The sequence below is a fragment of the Elephas maximus genome, chromosome 1 (assembly GCF_024166365.1).
Source record: "Elephas maximus indicus isolate mEleMax1 chromosome 1, mEleMax1 primary haplotype, whole genome shotgun sequence".
NCBI classification, from domain to species: domain Eukaryota; kingdom Metazoa; phylum Chordata; class Mammalia; order Proboscidea; family Elephantidae; genus Elephas; species Elephas maximus.
The window spans coordinates 23,653,584-23,675,827 of record NC_064819.1 but is presented as its reverse complement, the minus strand read 5'-3'; the positions used below and the strand labels follow the sequence as shown (position 1 = coordinate 23,675,827).

The 22,244-nt window shown below is 42.1% G+C and overlaps 1 protein-coding gene across 2 annotated transcripts in view; it reads left to right on the top strand.

Moving 5' to 3' along the window:
• The first annotated feature begins 3,812 nt into the window (after positions 1-3,812).
• Positions 3,813-22,244, top strand: part of CCDC50 (coiled-coil domain containing 50) — a 73,795-nt gene continuing 55,363 nt past the window's right edge. For both annotated transcript variants that reach the window (XM_049880330.1, XM_049880322.1), the window contains exon 1: positions 3,813-4,281. In XM_049880330.1, coding sequence (XP_049736287.1) covers positions 4,233-4,281 — 49 coding nt within the window. In that variant the 5' untranslated portion in view covers positions 3,813-4,232. The remainder of the gene's footprint in view (positions 4,282-22,244) is intronic.

The window sequence follows — 22,244 nt, the reverse complement described above, 5'->3', positions numbered from 1 at the left end:
TCTCGCGGATTTGAACTGCCAACCCTTTGGTTGGCAGCTGTAGCACTTAGCTACTACAGTTTCCCAAATATAGAACACAAGCCTTCCCAAATATAGAACACAAGGCTTCCCAAATATAGAACATAATTTCAAAATCTTATGAAATCCAGACTTTCAGGAGCCATTGAGGCCAGATGACCTCCTGGAACGGCTGTCCTTAAACAAGAAGTATCCCCTGAGTCATCTTTAAACCAAACAGTTTAGCTTGATTAGCAAAGAAAGTTTGCCTTGAACATTTTGCTCTTTTAGAGAATTATCTATATGTGATCAGATTGACAACAGGAACTCAGAAGTGTAGGTTAGAAGGTTAGCAGAGCAATGAGTTTGTGTTAATGATGGTGAAATAATATGGGAAAAAATATTGAGAAATGTGGCACGACTTGAAGAATGCAACCGAAGTCAGTGAATTGTAGAGAATATGGAATTGGTATATGTTTTATTGTGAATATTTTCACCAAAAAAAAAAAAAAATTACAGCTAAGAAAGCCCTGTGGAGCAGTGCTAGTCTATAACACATGCGGTCACCATGAGTTGGAATCAACTTGACTGCAACTAATAACAACACAACAACATTAAATAGTCTAGGATATTTAGCTATTACCTATTATCTTAGTTATCTAGTGCTGCTATAACAGAAATACCACAAGATGATGACTTTAACAAACAGAAATTTATTCTCTCACAGCTTAGGAGGCTAGAAGTCCAAATTCAGGGCACCAGCTAGGCGGAAGTCTTACTCTCTCTGTTGTCTCTGGGGGAAGGTCCTTGTCACCAATCTTCCTCTGGCCCTACAAGTTTCTCAGCATAGGGAACCTGGGTGCAAAGGACGTGCTCTGCTCCTGGCTCTTCATTCTTGGTAGTAGAAGGTCTCTTTCCTCTGCTTGATTTTCTCTTTTATATCCTGTAGATTGCCTCCTGCCTCATTAACATAACTGCCTCTAAACCTGCCTCATTAACATCATAGAGGTTAGGATTTACAACACATACGAAAATTACATCAGATCACAAAATGGAAGGCACCCACACATTACTGGGAATCACAGCCCAGCCAAGTTGACACACATTTTGAGGGGATACAATTCAATCCATAATACCTATATTGCTTTCAGTCCTCTACTGGAAGGTGCCTGATTCTGTCACCATGAGCTCCAATTGTTTGCTCAGATTGGAGGCAGGTACAAAGGGGCGGTAGAGTTGGAGAAGGCAAGCGTTACTACGCAGGGGATTTCTAGATCATCTGTTCCAGCAACTGAAAGGTGTCTCCTGGTTCCTCCTTATTATCATTTCTGTTGGTGGCATGGATTTGTATATGTCTTTACTCTTCCCCAAGGTAGGAATGTGAATATCTTTAAGGAACACAATGCAGTGATCTTTTGGCATATCTTACTCTATCTGCCAGAGTCTAGGCAGGAAACAGAAGTCAGACTCAAAATGGTTTAACTGAAAATAATGTATTGAAGGGATTATTTACAGAGGTGTGGGCAGGGTGAAAGGAAGTAGCAGCTGCGGGTAGTCATTATCACTCTAGGCCTGAAGGAGCATTGGACGGAAATGGTATTTGGAGACCCGTAAGAGCTGGAGTCATGGGAAAAATCTGCCAGAAAGGGCTTTTAGTCATAGAGGGACAGGACTATGGCTAGAATTCTGGCCTAGCATAGGGGGAACTGTAATGTATTCCTCTGATCCTCTGCCAGTTCTTCCCATTGGTTATACCCAACGGGAAGCCAGAGGGCAGAAGGCCCTGGTGATTTGTCCATAGATATCAGCCTTCTAGGGCAGAGTATGGCAGAGAAGTGGAGACAATAGATTTGAGGAGGGAAACAGAAAACACTGCTATTTTTAATATTGTCTAGGACCACAGGAAGTTAAAAAAAATCACTAGGTGTCAGGACAGTTAAAAATCCCCGTAAAACTACTTTTCTAATATTACCTTTTTCTATTCACACATTTAACTCACTGAGTGTTCTTTCTGCCTAAGTATAGGTTAGCAATTTTTTTTTTTTTTCTGTAATGAGGGAGTAAATATTTTAGGCTAAAAAAAAAAAATATTTTAGGCTAGAGAGGCAAAATTAAAAATACTATTTTTGTTGTACTTATATAGCCATTTAAAATATAACAATTTAAAAAACGTAAAAAGCAATCATTCAGACTCAATGGGCTGGATTTGGCTAGTGGGCTTTAGTGGGTCAGCTCCTGGTCTAGAATGTCTTCTAAATATTTGCTAGCCTGATGTCTACCTATTTTTCAATGTCAAGTGAAAACCTCGTTGATGTGGTTTTAGGGCTCTGAGCTGTGAGGGACAGAAACTTAACTTTTACTAGCTGAAGCAAAATAGAGGGTACATTGAAAGTGCATTAGGAGAGGATCCCAGAATCCAGCAGGAACCACAGCTGCTCCCAGTGTTCTCCTTTGCTATTGTAGCAACATCAGAAGACAAGCTCTTCAGCCCTCTTTCTCCTCGCTTCTCTCTTCAGGTTGCCTTCCTTGTCTACTAATGAGGGCAGGCTTTTCCCACAGGAACTAGAATACTTACTTTCCCTTCTTTGTGTAATAGTCCCAGGAAACTTTTCTGCTTGACCTAACTTGGTCACACACTCACCCCTTAGAGGAATGTGTGTGGGTGGGAGTGGGGAAAGAAAGTAATTGGGATGAGAGAATCTTCTGTGATTGCTCAAGGTTGGGATAGAAGCCCGCCTCTGAGGAGGGGGAAGGGGCAGAATTCCAAAGGGAGGAGAGATACTGTGGCTAGGAGATGAGGACAGGTGAGGGCTGTCTACTGGGAGACAGAAATGTCACAACCACAGTTCAATGTTTGAGAGGAATGATTTGTCTGACATACGTTTTTATCACCCCGTTAGCGTGGAGGAAACCCTGGTGGCATAGTGGGTAAGAGCTACCGCTGCTAACCAAAAGGCCTGCTAGTTCAAATCCACCAAGCCCTACTTGGGAACCCTATGGGGCAGTTCTGTCCTATAGGGTCGCTATGAGTTGGAATCAACTCGAAGGCAACGGGTTTGGGGTTTTTTTTGGTTTGTTATTACCACGGAGCCCTTGTGGTACAGTGGTTAGAGCTTGGCTGCTAACCAAAAGGTCAGCAGTACCAATCCACCAGTGTTCCTTGGAAACCCTGTGGGGCAGTTCTACTCTGTCCTATAGGGTGCTATGAGTTGGAATGGACTCCGCCGCAACGGGTTTGATTTTTCGTAGCCACGGGAGAAAGACCTGAGGATCTGCTTGTATAAAGATTACAGCAAAGAAAACCCTATGATCCAGTTTTCCTCTGTCACATGTGGTCGCTATAAGTTAGAATCTACTTAAAGGCACCTAAAAACAACAGTACCTAACACTACACTGGGTAGACGTCCGTCATTTTTGATGAATGAATAGCTCAGTTTCCTCAGCAATACGTGATCGTTCTCTCTTCTCTAAGCTGGCCAGGAATTTCATCAGTTACTGTACTAGTCTATATGTTATATTAGAGATTTTTCATGCCCCTATGTTCTCTCTCCTGTAACCCTGGGTGCAAAAAGAGGGTCTGAGACAGGGCTAGACACTGTAAGCATCCTGTGGCCATCTCAGTCCCAGAACTGAAGCACAGGATGCTGACAGTAACGAGTATGTTCTGGGTGACCCGTATGGCCTTTTCGTTGAGGCCTTCAGGACACAAAGCCCCCACCTAAAAGCGCGACCCCACGGTGGGGAGGGAGGCAGGGCCCGGGGGCGGGGGCACAGCAGGGCCCCAGCCTCAGGCGCGTCACTGCGCACAAAGGAGACAGCAGGAGGCGGCAGCTGGAGCTGATCTGGGCTCGCCAGCCGCTCTGGCTTGCGGTTACAGACCTGCAGCTCCACTCTCTTCCCCTCCCTGCCCGGAGGGCCCGCCCACCTTTCTGTCTCCTCTCTCCCGCCGTACCGGACCGCCCGGGCCCATTTCCGGGCTCCGGATATTTGGTATCGGTCCGGGCCGGGGGCGCGGGAGCAGGTGGCTGCGGCGGGGCAGCTGGGGCGCCAGGCTGGTGCGCCGGGGGCTGGCTCCGCCGCCTTTGTCGCCGGCCGGCCCACTCCCTCCTCCGGGCCCGCGCGCGCTGTCGCCTGGACTTTGCGCCGCGGCGGGCGCTGCTGCTGCGCGCGGAGCCCCGGGCGCCGGCGGCGGCGGGGAAGCGGGCGTTGCCGGGCAGCCAGGACCCCGGCCCAACATGGCTGAAGTCAGCATCGACCAGTCCAAGCTGCCCGGAGTCAAGGAAGGTAGGGGCCGGGCGGCGAGGCGCGCGGGGTGTTCGGTGGCCCCGGGCCGGTTCTCTCCGGGCAGGGGCGTCGTCGCGTCAGTCCCCACAGCCCGCGCGCGGTGCCCGCCTTGTGCCGGCCTGGCTGGGGAACTGAATGTCGGCTGTGCGCTGGAACCTTGGGCGAGTCACTTGGGTTCCGAGCCTGGTTCTGCCCGTGTGAAGGAGGGGAGGATAGCACCCCCCTCAGCAAGTGGTTGTGCAAATGCTCCGCAGAGTAAAGGGCAGAGCGCTCAGAGGACGCTGAAGCGATGGGCCAAAGCGGCCGGTTATTGTTCTTTAAATCAAGGCCCAGCCTCGCTGGCTTGAAGGGCTGGGAAGTGCGAAGGGGTTGACGTTCAGTTCCGTGTGGAGCCTTTGTTTTGAAACATGACTCTTTCCCTGCTCTCCTAACGCGGCGGCTGGCTGGCTGACTTCCCCACCATACTCAAGGTTGAAAAGTTTAGTCTTGGCACTGCCCTGAGCGGGGTCAACAGGAGGGCACCGTAAGCATTAAGAAGCACAGAACGAGGGGAGGGGGACACTGGTGATCTTGGTTTTTAATGGTTCCCCGTACTGATGTCCAGGGAAATAAAGATTGATTAGTACTGGCCTGGCTTGGCCAACAGCACGTGGCCCTTTGATTTCCCTTCCCTAGTCTTCATCAGCTGTCCCAGCATCCCGTGTTTTTATTTTTTGAGCCCTTGGGTGCTGGATCGCTGTAAACTTTCCTTATCTTTGGCCCTAGGAAGCATAGCAGTCCCAGCGCGCTGCCTGGACTTGGAAAGGCTGCTGTTGCTGTGGGTGTCATTTCTTTCAACTGAGTAATACGGTCTGAGGTGTCTTGGGAATGTGGAGTTGAAAATAAGAATCGTTGCTTTCTTTGAACTGTGTGCTTCCTTGTCAACTTGATTTGACTCAGACTGCCTTGTGGGGTGCGCTGGCTAATGCAAAAATCCCACAAAAATTAGTGTCTGCTTGACTGTTTTCTTTCCTGGAGTTCCAAACACTAGGAGACCAAGTTAGTGACTTTACTTAGAATCTTTAGCGGAGCTAGGTCTGTCTTCTTGTTCCTGAAGGGTGTTAGAGTTGAAGCCTGTGATCTTAGCTATGCTAGTTTTCCAACCTTTCTGTTCTTGACTTGGATTTGGTGAAGACTCATGCATCCACATGTAAATATAGTTTTCATAGCACCGTCTAGACTAAGAATTCTGAAAACCAAACCAAAAACCAGACTCATTGCCATTGACTCGGTTTCTTCCCATAGGAACTTTATAGGACAGAAAGAACTGCCCCGGAGGCTTTCCAAGGCTGTGATCTTTACAGAAGCAGACTGCGCATCTTTCTCCTGTGGAGTAACTGGTGGGTTCGAACCACCAACCTTTCAGATAGTAGCCCAGCAAAACAAATCCCCACTTTGAGTGTCCTAGTCTTAGAGATGATCTGTGTGTCCCTTGCCTTTGGGTGTGAGTTTTTTGTGTGTTGTGTGTGTCTACAGAGAATATGTGACACCTGTGTAGTGTGTAGTGCTTTCTTGGAGTGGGTGGTGAGTAGAATGAAAAAGGGAATTCCAATAAAAACTTGTGTGTGAAGTATTTATCACGTAGTGCTGTGATTTTACCCAGTCCCCCATCCGTGTCAGTAGCCTGGAACGTCTTAAAACTCGCTTTTTGTGTACATATGCATTTGTATTACCCTTAACTCATCCTTACTAAGACATGGTTTATTCTAGCATATTCTTTCTCCAGGAGTTCTACAAAAACATCCCATCTAAAAATGCAAGATTTTTCCATTCCTGAACTTAGACAAACATTTGAATTGGCTCTCATTCTGCATAATGTGTTTGGCAATCAAGCTTGCATAATCTGGTAAAGTGGTAAGGAGATTTAGTGTGGCTCTTTGATGTACCTTCATTAAGTCAGAATTACATAAATATTCATTGATTTTGAAGGTTGTCAGATATGGCCTAGAATATCATTGTAAGCATTTGACTTTTTTAGTTCCAAGATTTTCAGTGGAAACAATGCCTTGTGCTAGGAACCTACTCATGGTGGTGAAGTTTTTGATCTGGGAAGTATTAACGTCTAACAAACTGCATCTCCTCTAATATAACTCTTAGTTATGGTCCAGTTACTTCCTAACAATCTCTTTGGACCCTACTTAAAAAGAATAAAGGTTGTTGCCCATAACTTGGGTAAAATATGCACAAACATTGAGACTGTCCTTAATTTTGAAAGTTCAACTGAGTTTGAGAAAAAGGTTTAGTAATTCATTTAATATTCTGGCACAGATTTTTAAACTCCATTTAAAAAAATCTCTGTCTTCATCTCTTTTTAATTTATATCTTTGGTAGGTTTATATATAACTTCTGTTTGGGATTATGGGGTAGATTCCAATAGAGATTAAGAACGCAGTGACTGCTCCTTCCCCCTGCCGTTTCTTTAAGAGATGGGGAACTTCATGACCTTTATTGTGAACGTACCAACAAAGGTCATGGGTAGCACCTGACATCAGGGAAAGGGGATATTTGAAATCTTTCCTAGGTTAAAATCCAATGCTTGCTTACTTAGTTATAAGGAGGTCAAAGACATTCATCATTTGGACAGACTTTGTTTTTTTGGACCATGACCCATTGAGAAATCTGTCTTAAAATGGACAAAGAGAAAGTTTTGTGTCCATATGTAGGTGAAAAGAATTAGGTCAACTAAATGAAATGTCAACCTACATCATTATTTCTGGTTTAAAAGCATATTTGGAACATCTGCATACTTTTTGTCATGGAAAATACTGTTGCCAGTGTTTAGGAAAAACTTCATTCTTCCGAAACTTTTAAGGTCCTATGTAAATCATCGCCAGCCATTTTTATCAATAGATACGTAACTGAAATGCAACATGCAAATCGTGACTGTTAGGCAAAGGAACTGCCGGTTCTAACGATACTCTGGAAGTTCTTAGAGTTGAGAGCTTGGAAGCCATGTTTCTAAAAATGAGCACTTTTAATCAGTTAACCTATCTTAGAATTTTGGTCAATTTTACATTCTTTGCTGAATCTTCTTTCTGACATAGCAGTCAGAATTTCCCACTTTTCTTTTTGCTGTCTCCAGTTTCTGTCCTATATCAGTACTTCATTTGAAGTAACCCCTTATCACCGTAAGCTTGCCCTGTTTTCCCGTCTAACACAGGTTTCACATGGTTTTGATCACATTTTCACTAAGTTTTGATCTGACAACATTACCCTGTTCATCAAAGTCATTTCTAGCCCATTTTTAACTGTATGAACACCGCTACAGTTTCTTCAGCATTAGGGTTTTCCACTTTCAGCTGTTTAGACTAGTCCAGCCCTCCCATTTTCTCCCAGTACCCACCCCCCTTCTTTCTTTCTTTCGTTATAGCAGCTCCCCAGATCTCGTTTTTCATCATGTTTTCCTAGGGTCCTTCAGACGGTCTACCCTCTCCAAAAAGTTGAGTAGCTTTGTGTGTGTGTTTAATGTCTGAAATCAGTACCCCTAGGTGTGGCTTACTTCTTGAAGTACAGATAGCTAGCTAATCTGAGAACCATCTTTTTTCTTTAGTGATAGATAAAATTTAGTATGTTTTCAAAAATGTCTACAAGGGGAAATAAACCTAGAAAGCATTGATCCGTTTTTGGTCCGTGACACCCCACCGTTGACTTAATGGTATTCAGAACTTTAAGGGGAAGATAGACATTATGACTGGTGCAGCAATAAATAAGCAGTCTCAGAGAACTAAAACTTAGCACATGCGCATTGAGTATCTGATGTGATTGCCATGTTTGTGAGATGTACAGTATCTGGCTCCAGGGGCAAACCCACTTTCCCTTTTCTTCAGATTCCACAGTAGTTGGTTGTTGTTTTAATAAGATGATGGCTGAATCCTCTCGAACAGGAAGGCTTGTGTCTTATTTATCTTTCTTTACCCTAATCTAGTTTCATGTATTTTACAGCAAATATTCAGTAAATGGAAACCTTGGTGGTGTAGTGGTTAAGTGCTATGGCTGCTAACCAAAGGGTCAGCAGTTCGAATCCACTAGGCGCTCCCTGGAAACTCTATGTGGCAGTTCTACTTGGTCCTATAGGGTCGCTATGAGTCGGAATCGACTTGACAGCACTGGGTTTTTTGTGTGTGTGTGTTCAGTAAATATTTGAATGCAGGAGTGATGAAGATGTCATTAGATGTTATGTTGGTTTGGAAATCCTGTCTCTGGCGTAATTCATAATCCTTCTCAGAATATGGGAAATGCTGGTAACGCAATGGTTAAGGTTTCAGCTTCTAACCAAAAGGTCAACAGTTCAAATCCAACAGCCACTCCTTGGAAGCCCTATGGGGCAGTTCTACTCTGTTCTGTAAGTTTGTTGTGAGTCGGAATCGACTGGACAGCAACATCATCTTTTTTCCTTCAGAGTATAAACTCTTAAAGGGCTGAGATAATACCTTTTAACTGTGTGTCCCACATATCATAATACCAGCATGAAGTTTATAAAAATTTTTAATCTCTTTGGTTTTTTTCCTAATGTTCACTTTTTCATGGACACCTCTTGTAAATAGAATGCACCCAACATATGTGTGTACAAACATTGAATGTAAAAAAAATAATTCTGTGCCCTCTCTTCTGGCCTTGGAGAGACTCATTATTAAGAATTTTAGTAAAAACATTTTTTGAAATGCCATTTTGTGGGTGTGACTTTTATTGAGTAATAGGTTTAATTTTTTTATTAAGAGAAAACAAAATCACATAATTTGGGAGCTGGAGGGATTCTTAGATGCAGAGGTAAAGAATTGTTTCTTTGCTGGCTGTTGTGTCTTGCATGAGGGTAGTTCCCTGGTAAAGGCTGTTCTGTAGCGTGTAGAATGGTCTGCACTGTGATGGAGAGGCAGTCATGCGTGGGGCAGATTTACATGTGGTCTATGGCCATGTGGTGTGATTCACACACACACCCAAAATGCCTCTCACATAAGGGAAAAAAAAATCTCTCTGTTTTTTGCTGCGTAGAGCTTTACAGTGATTTCTTAAATGAATAGAACTTTTTGTTTCCAAATGGACGTAGCTGTTCTTTGTAAAATAAAAATTCTATTAAAAAATTTCTGAAATCATTCAACTTTTTTTTTTTTAAACTAACAGGTACTTATAGAACAATTTCTCCCATGTAGGAAAGTGGAATTAGTCGATATTTTAAAAAGGGGTCTCATAATAGAAAACACGGATCTAGGTCAACTTCCTCGTTTTCCAGCTGAAAATCTGGGGGCCAGAGAGGAGTGAGTGATACCAAGCTACTGAGGCTAAGTAGTTGGGAGTTGGCACATTGGGGCTTAAAAAAAACCCTATTGCCATTGAGTCAACTCCAACTCAAAGCGACCCTATAGGACAGAGTAGAACTGCCCCGTAGGGTTTCTAAGGAGTAGCTGGTGGATTCCTCTTGGTTAGCAGCTGAGCTCTTAACCACTGTGCCACCAGCGCTCCATATTGGGGCTTAGAAGTAAAAAAAAATTAGAACTTTGAATATTCACACAGTTGAGTCTTCTCTCTTTCCTTCACTCACCTTCCCCTTCTTCCTGTCCCCTCTGCCCCGTTCTCCTCTTTCCTTTAAATGTTTCTGTGGGTGTGTGAGGTCTGTTCCTCGTAAGGCTCCTTAATGCTGCCCTGTGCTTAAAGCAGTAGAATAACAATAATGAATGGCAGAACAGTCTCAGAGGTTTCTGAATTTAGTCGTTCTAGTGATAATGTTTGATGTGGATGCTAGTGATGAACATAGGTTTTATCTTAGTTTTTAAATTAAAAGCAAGTTTTAGCTCTTATTTTTGATCTCATAGATGAATTAATGGATGAGCTATAGGAAGTCACACTCCTGCTTTAGTATCACTGCCTGAAAATCATACAGAAAAAAACCACGTTTCTTCTGTGGTGTACTCAGAGCCTGAAAGGGCTAGTGTTTGAAAGCTTGGACGTTTTAAGCTGAAACGTGTTGGGGAAATACACTCAGAGAAAGCATAGGCCATGGCCTTTCGTCAGCTTCTAGCAAGGATGGAGTCTTTAATTGAGATAAATGAATTTTACCTCACTCGCTCACTCACTTTGTTGTTGTGGCCTGGTGCCAACGCATAGCGACCCTATAGGACAGAGTGGAACTGCCCCGTAGGGTTTCCTTGGTGAACGCTGGTTGCACGATGGTTAAGCACTCGACTACTAACCAAAAGGTCATGGATTCGAACCCACCAGCGGCTCTGCAGGAGAAAAGACCTGGCAATGTGCTCTTGTAAAGAATTACAGCCTAAGAAGTCCGATGAGGCATTTTTACTCTGTCCCACAGAGTCTTTGTGAGTCACAATCGACTCGGCGGCACACGACAGTAACAATAACGACAATCTTCATGGGAGCAGATCACCATACACTACTTGAAATCCCACTTCTCTTAAGCACAAGAGCCAATTTTAAAATGAACCACCCCGCACCATGGGACTCTTACTACAGCTGTGTTTGCAAATTTCAGAAGTACCCACTGTAAGTGCCATTATTAATGCCTTTGACTGATGACCCATTTAAAGGGGCACTAGACTTCAAGGATGTAAAATTAGGATACCCTAGATCTTGGCTGAGACCTACAAAGGATAATTAATTTTTATATCCAGAAGGACCTTGGGAATTATTTAGACCATTGATTCCCAGATGTTTGAATTTAGAAACCACTGCAGCTTCAAAGACCCAAAACCACAGGGGGAAGATATGGGTTATTGAATAAAGAGTTCTCAGATATGACTTTAAAAGTAAGGGCATGACAAACACACGGACACAAAGATAAGAACTAATTTCCTTTTGCCATCATTTCATAAAAAAGAGCCCATTAACATTTGCATGCGCAGAGGAGAGCTAGTTCGCCCATCATCTTGTGACAGAAGACAGTGAAAACTTCAATAAGCTAGAAGCTGTTCTACTCCAGCACGCGTGGGGGCGCCATGAGTAGGAGTCCTCTCCGCGGCAACTGGTTTTTGGAGCCCCTGGGTAGTTCATATGGCCAAGCACTTGACTAGTAGCTGAAAGGGTGGTTCAGACCTACCTTAGAGGTGCCTCAAAAGACAGGCCTGGCTATCTGCTGCTGAAAATGCTACGGAGCAGTTTTGCTCTGCACACATGGGGTTGCCATGAGTTGGAATCAGCTGGGTGGCAGATCACCAGGCCTGTCTTCTGACGTGCCACTGGGTGGGTTTGAACTGCCAAATCTTTGGACTAGCAGTCAAGCACTTAACCGTCTACGGCACCCAAGGACTCTTTCTTCTAAGATAGGGAACTGCAGACTATGGCCCAGGGGCCAGTGGGGCCCACCCAGCATCTGTTTTTGTACAACAGGTGAGTTAAGAATGGTTTTTAAAATTTTTAAGTGTTGAAAAAAAAAAAAAAACATTTTGTGACACATGAAAATATTATAGTCTGCCCTCCTTATCTGTGGGTTCCGCACCTGCAGATTCAACCAACCGTGGATCAAAAATATTTGGGAGGTGGGGTGGGAATGTTACCTTGTTGCTGATGTGTACTATGTAGTTAGGCCTAGGGTGGTTGCATTTGTACTGAACAGGTACAAACTTTTTTTTCTCATCGTTGTTCCCTCAGCAATACAGTATAACAACTGTTTACATAGTGTTTACATTGTACTAGGTATTATAAGTAACCTAGAGATGATTTTTTAGAGATGATTTAAAGTATACAGGAGGGTGAATATCATTTTATTTAAGGGACTTGAGGATCCTTGGGTTTGGTAAGGGGGACGTCTTGGAACCAATCCCCCGAGGATACTAAGGGACAACTGTATATGAAATTCAGATTTCAGTGTCCATAAGTAAAGCTTTATTGGAGCATAGCCGTATTCATTCACTTACATTTTAGCTGTAGCTGCATTTGTGCTATGAAGGCAGAGACAAGTAACCGTGACAGAGACCATATGGCCCGCAAAGCATAAAATTTTACTCTCTGGCTTTTTACAGAACAAGTTTGCTGACTCCCACTCAAAGACCAAAACTATTGGAGCTATTTTGGATAAAACTCTTTTTAAATTAACCCCCCCCTTTTTTTTTTTTTTTAGTTATTTCAGTCATCAGCATGAACATCAATTATACCTTTGCTTAAATGGTTCCCTCAGAGACTGTTGTTGATTTAACTCTTAATCTAAATGGCAGCATGTTTTATTACTTTTTAATGATTTAAAAATACAGAACTTTTATTCTGAGTTTTTCTTTCTTCCTTTTTTTAATAAGAAGAAACAATTTATACTCCATATAAATTTCTAGTGATTCAAAATTAGCTATCCGTGGAGGCAGAGAAGGCCTGGTGGTGTGGTGGTGAAGAGCAGTGGCCGCTAACCAAAGGCATCAGCAGTTCACATCCACCAGCTGCACCTTGGAAAGCCTTTGGGGCAGCTCTGCTCTGTCCTGTAGGGTCACTGTGAGGTGGAATCAACTGGATGGCAACAGGTTTGCTTTTTTTTTTTCTTTTTTAATGGAGGTAGAAATTTTCTATAAAGTAAGAGTATGTCATATGCCAGTTCTGAATCTCAGGGACTTTCTTGAGTAAAGTGTGTGGGTATCCAAACAATTCAACTTTGTAAAAAGTTTGCTTTTTTTTTTTTTTTTAAATTACTGGTTCTTTTCAAAACTTGTTGCTGACAAGTACATGAATGAAGTGTTACTTTGTCTTCTTTGAAGTATCACTTTGTCTCCTTTGAAGTGTCACTTTGTCTTCTTGGAAACTTGTGTCAGAAAAACTTAGGCTAATTTACCAACCTAACTCTCAAGGCTTGCTATGTGATTACCGTTTCCAGTCCTGAAATGTCTCTTCAGTGTCCTAATACCAGGGGAGTCTCCACTGGACTTTTTTGTTTTTCTAATGAGTCATAAAGGCTGAGTCACTTTCCATTAGCTTGACACTCGGACTTTTAACTGCATGTTGTCAAAGTGTAAATAGCTTGTAAGGTTATCTTTTCTGTCTTCACTGCCTCCTTATCAACAATAAAATCTGTTTTGTTTGTTGCCTGTAAACCAAAAACCAAACCCACTGCTCTGGAGTCAATTTCCACTCACAGCGACCCTCTCTGGGGCTTCCAAGGCTGTAATCTTTACGGAAGCAGATTGCCACATCTTTTTCCTGAGGAGCAGCTGGTGGGTTTGAGCTGCTGACCTTTTGGTTAGCAGCTGAGTGCTTAACCAGTGTGCCACCAGGGCTCCTTTGTTGGTTATAGAGGGATCCATAATTTACATTTATTAAGCATTGCATTCACTAATTTTTGAGTTCCATTTTTTGGCAGTATTTTTTTTTTTAATTTTTACTGTGCTTTAAGTGGAAGTTTACAAATCAAGTCCGTCTCTCACACAAAAACCCATATACACCTTGCTACACACTCCCAATTATTCTCCCCCTAATGAGACTTTTTTTTTTTAACGAGACAGCCTGCTCTCTCCCTCCGTTCTCTCCTTTCGCGTCCTTTTCTTGGCAGTATTTTAAATGCTTCAAAATATTAGCCTTTTCTTTCGACTTATAAGATTCTGTATAACTGTAGAACGACGTTGTTAGCTGCCGGCAGGTAGGCCCCGACTCGTGGTGACCCCGTGCACAATGGAATGAAATCTTGCCTAATCTTATGCCATCCCCATAATCAGTTGGGGATCAGACCCTTGTGATCCATAGGGTTTTTACTCACTGATGTTTGGAGGTAAATTGTTTGGCCTTTCTACCTAGCCTTAGCCTGGAAGCTTTGCTGAAACCTACTGAGCCTCACAGCAACACGCGAGCCTCCACCAACAGACAGGCGGTGGCTGCACGTGAGGTACGTTGGCCAGGAATACAGCCTGCGCCTCCCGCGTGGAAGGTGAGAGTTCTACCACTGTTGGCAAATACCGTCAAAAACTCCTTGTCTACATGGGAAACCTGAAGGAGAAAGAAAGAAAGACGGGATTCAGTTGAGAACCATATTCCTAGACTGTGTTCTGCCCATCTCGCATCCTGAGTTTGGCCTAACATCTGGGCCAGCAGCTCTTTTGGAAAGTGCTGTTCACACTCGATGTCTGTATTTACTAATCACTTTCTGTTTTTGCCTAGAAGAGTTTTCCTGTCTTGTCCGTGATTGCTGGGTCCCAGCGTGCTGTGTCTGCTTCTGTTCTTTTCCTAGGTTTCCATGGTCAGATGTCATTTTTTCAAGTTGGGCTTTTGTGTATCCACAAACCATGTCTTCTTTTCTTTAGTTTTTATGCTTACCCTCATTAAAGCTCCACAGAGCTAATCTTGAATGATCATTTTGGCTGTATGTGTATGTTGGAGGGGACAGACTGGAGGTGGAGAAAATAATTAGGGCACTATTGACAGACTCCAGTTTACTGTGCCTTTAACCTGCCTGGACGCCAGGAACTTCGTTTCAATGACGCTCAAGTGCCCTGTACTAGAATAACTCCTGGGGCTTAAAGCAGGGTCACCAGTTAATTTACAGGCCAAACTCGGAAACTTCATGAATAAGAAGGGGTGTTACTTACAATTTCACTGGAAAACAGGCATATACTAGTGACCAGCCAACTGAGGAGACATTGCTGAAGTACCTTAGGAAGTTTGAATAGGATGACTGAGCTAAGTCCTCATTACCAAACCCTTTCTGATTATGTAAATGTAAAATTTTCAATGGCATTTAAAACCCGAAGGATAACCGCCTGCCGCAGACTGTCCTGATGTTCTTGAGTCTTGAGTCTCCCAGCCTGTTAAAACAAAAAAAAAAACCCAAACCCGTTGCCGTCGAGTTGATTCCGACTCACAGCGACCCTGTAGGACAGAGTAGAACTGCCTCATAGAGTTTCCAAGGAGCGCCTGGTGGATTCAAACCGCCAACCTTTTGTTTAGCAGCTTTAGCACTTAACCGCTATGACACCAGGGTTTCCCCCAGCCTGTTGGGTGAGGTGAAATACTAAAACTAGAACATGGACTTGTTGGATCTATTTTTTAACTTAATTCCTTAAAACTGACCCCTCTCTCTGTTTTTGTTTTGCTTGGTTTTCAAATTCCAACTTAGCCCTTGGCTATCAGTTGGCCTTACAAAGGCGTTAGCAGCGGAAGGCTTGGAGCCCCTGTCCCTCCCAAACACAGAAAACGGTTACAAGGCATTCAGGAGGATGGCAAACCCAATGTGGGGTTGAGGGAGAAGCCTTAGTCTGGTTTTTGTAAACTGGCCCTCTCCAGTAGTGACTAAGAGGAGGGGGAGAGGGTGGTAGAGACTAACTTAATTGCATCTAATCCTGAAACTCCCTTTCATTTCCTTCCCTCCCCTCCACTTGCTGTATCCCCAGAGCTGGCTGGCCAAGAGGGTAAGGTGAGTGTTAAGGCCCTCAGATAATTTGTTTTTTATTTCATAATTGGCTACTAAATGAAACCTGAAATCTACTTATAGAATAAAGGAGAAATCATTGAAGTTTCATTTGGTTACTTATATTTGGGTTTATCGAAACTTAGTTTTCTGTTCCAGTTTGTGGGTTCCCCCATGAATTCCCCCAGAGTGTGAGAAACAGATGTTGAGTAGATTCATGCAATTGAAGTGTTTTATAATATAACATTTTCTTCCTGTTAAATAGGACCACCACCACTGACAAATACTTCAGATTAACTCAAGGCCTAATTAGAAGTGTAAGAGGCTACCTTTTTTTTTTTTTTCAATTAACTTTTATTGAGCTTCAAGTGAATGTTTACAAATCAAGTCAAACTGTCACATATAAGTTTATATACACCTTACTCCGTACTCCCACTTGCTCTCCCCCTAATGAGTCAGCCCTTCCAGTCTCTCGTGACAGTTTTGCCAGCTTCCAACTCTCTCTATCCTCCCATCCCCGTTCCAGACAGGAGATGCCAACACAGTCTCAAGTGTCCACCTGATACAGATAGCTCACTCTTCATCAGCATCTCTCTCCTACCCACTGTCCAGTCCCTTTCATGTCTGATGAGTTGTCTTCGGGAATGGTTCCTGTCCTGGACCGACAGAAGGTTTGGGGACCATGACCGCCGGAATTCCTCTAGTCTCAGTCAGACCATTAAGTATGGTCTTTTTATGAGAATTTGGGGTCTGCATCCCACTGATCTCCTGCTCCAAGAGGCTACCTTTTGACCCCATACATTTTTACTATTCATCTTTTCAGTGAGTGGGCTTCTGCTAGAATTAGTTTCCGCAGTATTTGCTGTACTTCAGTGATACATTAAATGTCATCCAAATTGGCATCTAGTTTGAGTTATGTTAATTATGTAAAACTCTGTTAATGTTTATCCATTTTCCAGGAATATAACGTGGTGTCATTTTGTTGTGGTTAATAGAGGATCCAGTTAGTTTCCTAGCTTGGTGTTGGATTCCATTCAGAATTTTTACGTGTCCTATTTTCTCCTTTAGATTTGTTTTTAAATAAAGGGAAGGAGGGACTTATAAAGTTTTAATTGAACAGGTCAAAAAATTTTTTTCTTTAAGCTCTCGGGTATAAGGAGAGATAACTGAAGATTCTGAAAGTTTTGGGTTGGAAACTGAAAGAATGAGCGTAGGGACAGCAAACATGGAATGGTTTATGATGAAAAAGGGGGAAAAATAAGAGCCAGAGAGTCAGCACAAGAGCTTTTGCTTTGGGGTTGGATGGAAATTGTTTCTTAAATAAGAATATAAATTCAGTAGCCATCATTTATAGAACGTTTCTTGTTGGCTATTCAGGGTAAGTTTAGTGTTGGCTGTATACATTACTGTATTTCAGTGCCTAGTACAGCACATTTAAGTGCCCAAACATTTGTGTTGAAAGATCAAATTTATTAGATTCAGTCTTCTTAAGGACTGTATAATTCGCCAAATAAAAATAATTTATTGTTCTCACCCAGTGCAACTTTTTCTTTGGGTTTAATTCCTAGTTATTTTAGAATAACTTTCTAAATTCGGGGACTCGAGTATCTTTCAGTTTCGTGTGATGTATTAACACTGCTTTTAAAGCATGTAATGCTGGTTCGAACCCACCAGCCGTCTGTGAGACAAAGATGTGGCAGTCTGCTTCCATAAAGATTTACAACCTTGAAAACCCTAAGGGACAACCCTACTCTGTCCTGTGGGGCTGCTGTGAGTCGAAATCATCTCAGCGGTGATGAATGTGGGCTTTTGGTTGGTATGTGGATATTATTTTTTTAAACGACTAAAATAATTTTTGGCTCTTTGAAAAGCAACAGATGTTAGTGAATCCTCTAGAGCAGAAAGGTTTGGACAGCTTGTCTTCCTGTGCACAGGTGCAGTTTGCCTCGGATTTTCTTTCACTTCCTCTGCAGGGGAACTGCATGATAACCAAACGTGCTGTAGAGTGTCCTGAAGCCAGTTTCCATAGTAATGCATTGAGAAGGTGGACATTTGGAACACACTCTGGTTGAACCTAAACACTTGGTGATTCTTCAGGGAGCCTTCTGAACATGGGAGGTCTTCTCTTTTCCAGACTGTACTCTGATCCTCTGGCCCCCGGGGAAGCCTTTCAGTAAATGGCACAACCCACAGTTGTATTCATTGAACAGTTAGTAACTGATAATATGGTCTCATTTTACATCGATACTGAGGGTTCTGTGAGATCTGCTAGTTGAAACAGGAAGAGCCTACCTTTTTATAGGACACCAGATTGAATGAAAGGTTATTTTAAGATTTACTGGTGGTTAAAGCTACCACCCAGATGGATAAAAGCAGATGTTTGCCATTTTGTGTGGTCGAAATAGCGAAACCAGCAGCAACAACAAAGAAAGCAGTATTTGGTGCAGGAAAAAATTAACATATCAGTCATTCCGTATGGATAGGGTTCATTCATACAGCCTGTGGTTGTCACAGTTTTAGATGAGGTGCTGTCTCCAGGAGGCAAACGTATATCACATACACTGAATCAACTACATGTTATACAACTCTTAATGTCTAAATTGGATGGATTCTTAAGGGTAGATTAGACTGTCTCCTCATAGGTCAGGGCATTTAAGCTCTGATTTGGAAAGTAACTTGTCAGAGGTCTCTTGGTGAGCTGCTGGCAGAGCCGGCACTAAAGTGCCGACATGTCTGAACCTCAGAACAGGGCTGTTTGTACCTGAACTTGTTTCACCTTGTATGCAGCAAGAAAGCCTTTATATTAATCTAAGTTGGTCAAGAAATACCTGCATTGCCTACAGTAAAGATGCCAAAATGTCTTTTGGATTTGGCAAAAAAAATTTAATGTAGCAACTCAAAGTACAGAAATTGGAAAATCCATCTAGTTTTAGCCTTATCAAAAAATTACAACTTACATGCTAATATGTTGGTTGAATTTTGACTAGGTCCCTGGGTGGTGCAATTTTACTAACCTAAAGGTTGGTGGTTTGAACCTATCCATTGGCACCTCGGAATTAGGGCCTGGCAATCTGCTTCCATAAAGATTACAGCCAAGAAAGCCCTGTGGAGCTCAGTTCGACCCTGCCACACATGGGGTAACCATGAGTCAAAATTGACGTGACTGCAACAGCTTTGGTTTGGTTTTTGGCATAAGTACTTAACTTTCGCATAGAATTCTACTTTGCTTTCTAACTGGACGTTCAGCTGAAAGAAGTCTGAAGTAGTAGAGCTTATTAAATATCATGTAGATACTGGTTTCCGTTTAACTCAGACCCTCAATGTATGTAGGAAATACCTTCTCCCCCAGTTGGCCATATGAAGTTAGGAAAAAGCAGTATAGAAATGCAATAAACTGTTGATTATGTTGGAATTCCTTGCCAGCAAACATTGCACATGTTCTTAAGAGGAAGTAGTGCATGCATGCCCCGGTATAGATTCTCTACTGGAAAAGTAACTACCTCTGTGTTAATCAGTGACTTAGTGGGAACTGATTGCGAGAAATGCTTAGGAAAAGATAACGAAGTGTAAGAATTCATTGGCTCTCATGGTGCTGATAATGATGTTGTTAGTTGCAGTTGAGCTGGCGACCTTAGGTATGACAGACTGAAACATTGCCTGGTCCTGAACCATCTTCATGATTGCTGATGATAATAAGTTCCATATACTGAGTTCCTTCTTATTGAATGGCAGACTTTTTTTCTTTTTTAGCAGGGGAAGGGGCTCTTCATATACCTTATATCATTTAGTCCTCGAACATTTATCCTCATTTCATAGATGAGGAACCTAAAACAATAAGAGATTAAATAACTTGCCCAAGGTCTTTTAGGTGCTCCCAAGTTGATGTTTTTCTTCTTCTCTGAAACACTCCTTAAACACTGGGCAGAATCCAAAACAGCCATGTTGCCGCTTTACATACTTGGCTTAGTTTTTGTATTTTTAAAGCGTTGTTAAGCAATCTCAGCATTCTTCTTACTGGAGTTTACCACTGTGGTTGTCAGCTTCAGTTTTTGCTTCTCTCTTCCCATAGTACTAGTGGATTTCCAGCTTTCTTGGGAAATAAAGAAGGGAATAACCATCAGAAATTCACAGCTAAGGTGACTACAAATTTCTGCCTTAAAAAAAAAAAAAATCCTCTGATGTACTACCTAGGGGGAGAAGTGATTGACAATCATTTCTTAAAATCTGTGCTTAGTGTTACCTGTGTAGGAATTTTCTGGACCAACTTGGAGACAGAGTTTGGATTCTTCTTCCAGTTTACTGTTGGGTCACCTCCTTATTCAGAAGAGGCTGTGTTCTTAGGAGATGAATCCTGATTTGAATGGAAGCCTACTGGTATTGTAATTAGGAAAGTAAATCTCCGGATCTTCTGGGGACAGGTAGCATTTAAATTATTCTTCCCCCACGTTAGAGTAAAATGCTAAGTTGATTCTAGGAATGATCGCAAAATATCTTTTAGAAAACCGGGTTTCTACTCAGTGAGCATGACCAATTACTGAATACAGCAACACATCAGAGTAGAATTCCAGAAATCTGTTAAGATTTGCCCTTTTGTTTTCTGTCCATACTTTTTGATTTACATAATCCAAGATTACTGAAAATGTGTATAGCGTGGAAACCCTGGTGGCTTAGTGGTTAAGTGCTATGGCTGCTAACCAAAAAGGTCAGCAGTTCAAATCCATTAGGCGCTCCTTGGAAACTCTCTGGGGTAGTTCTACTCTGTCCTGTAGGGTCGCTATGAGTCAGGTTGACTTGACGGCAGCGGGTTTGGTTTTTTTTTTTTTTTTTTTTGGTGTATATAGTGCTGACAAAAGATTTTGGAATGGAATTGTGAGTGTTGTAATTTGCTTTAAGGGCACAAGTTTCCAAGAGGATAGTTCTGCCATGGCTACTTATCCCATGACCTCTATTACTAAAATGAAGTTGTTGGGGAATTTTGGGAATTCTCAAAATTTTTAAAAATTGAAGTGAATTTACTATTCTAATGGGGGGAGAAAAAAGCACTAGCTTTTTTTTTTTTTTAAAGTATCCACTTGCAGAAGAGAAATAGAAAATGGAAATACCTGAGTCAAGGAAAAATAGAACTCCCAGTGGCTAGTACTTAAGGAAACTCTCTTGACATACAAAGCCAATAAACCAAAATGGTTTTTCTTCTGTTGGTGTAAGCTTGTACTTAAGTTGGGCTGGATGTGGTCGTTTGGGTTTTAATGGGCATGACTGGGTTTATCCAACAGTGGTTTAAGGAGATGGGTGGCTTTTCTTTCTAGGCTAAGGCAAACAGAGAACGGGCTGCCAAACCATTTGAGGGCTTGCTTAAATGCCAGGAAAAGTGCCATTCAAATAGTGGAACAACTGAAGGCTGGAGTTTCTTTAGGGATACAAGGAATAAAAATGAAAGAAATACATTGTTATTATCTGGATATTCTTAGTGAAAAATTGCTTTGAAAAAAATTCTCACTATTATGGCTTATGTAATAGTATTCACCCTTTTAAGGATGTCTTGTATGGTTAAGAGCTACGGCTGCTAACCAAAAGATTGGCAGTTTGAATCCACCAGGTGCTCCTTGGAAACCCTATGGAGCAGTTCTCCTCTGTCCTATAGGGTCCTGTAAGTTGGAATCTACTCGATGGCAATGGGTTTGGTTTATTTTGATTTTGTGGTTGTCACGGGTCTATTGTCTATTTTCTGCACAGAAGGGTTTGACCATCTCCATCAGAATTATTTGTGAGCCCTTTAAAAAATAGACTCCTTGCAATGGTCAAATACTTAACATTTATTATTACTCTCATTTTACAGGAGAGCAAACATAAGTGGTACTAAATAGTTGGTTGAAGATCATTTACCTAGTAAGTGGTAGAGCCAGGTTTAGATTCCTACATTTCCCGGACTCCAAAGTAAGAGCACTCTTGCTTATACCGTACTGCTTCCTTGTGTAGTGAGAAGTCACCTGAGTATCCTGGAACCCGTGCTCTGTGCAGTGTACTATAGAATTAGAGTTTCCTCTTCTTTTAAGCATAATTTTGGTAGCCATCTCTTTAATTATGAAATTTTATAAATCCATTAAAAAATAAATGGACTCATTTTAAAACAGCAAGATTGCTTCCGTTTTAATCATTTTTATGGTATTGAGAGAAGTTACTTATTTAACTGCTGTGTAAGTTCATATATTCCTGAATTGCTCTACAGTGGAGCACCCATGTAAAATTTAAGCGTTCTTTAAAAAAGGCACTGAAGACAGTGAATTTAGAATATTCCTAATTGTGATGCGTTTATTTTTGAAGGCCAGTTGAAGTTCACAAATCTACATACACACTCATACACATTACTAATCAGAAAGGTTCTTCAGTACGTGTTTGATTGGTAAAGTATTAGAGATCAGCAGAGTTTATTTAATAGCATTTATATTTCCCAGAATTGAATTCCTTTGCAATGTTGAGCTCCTGGTTCACTATCTTTACGGAGGGGTGTTTGTTCACTTGTCTCTGTAGCTGTTATCTGCATAGTACTTGCTTGATAAATGTAGAACAACTCTTCACCTTTTCACCCTGCTGAGTTCAGCAA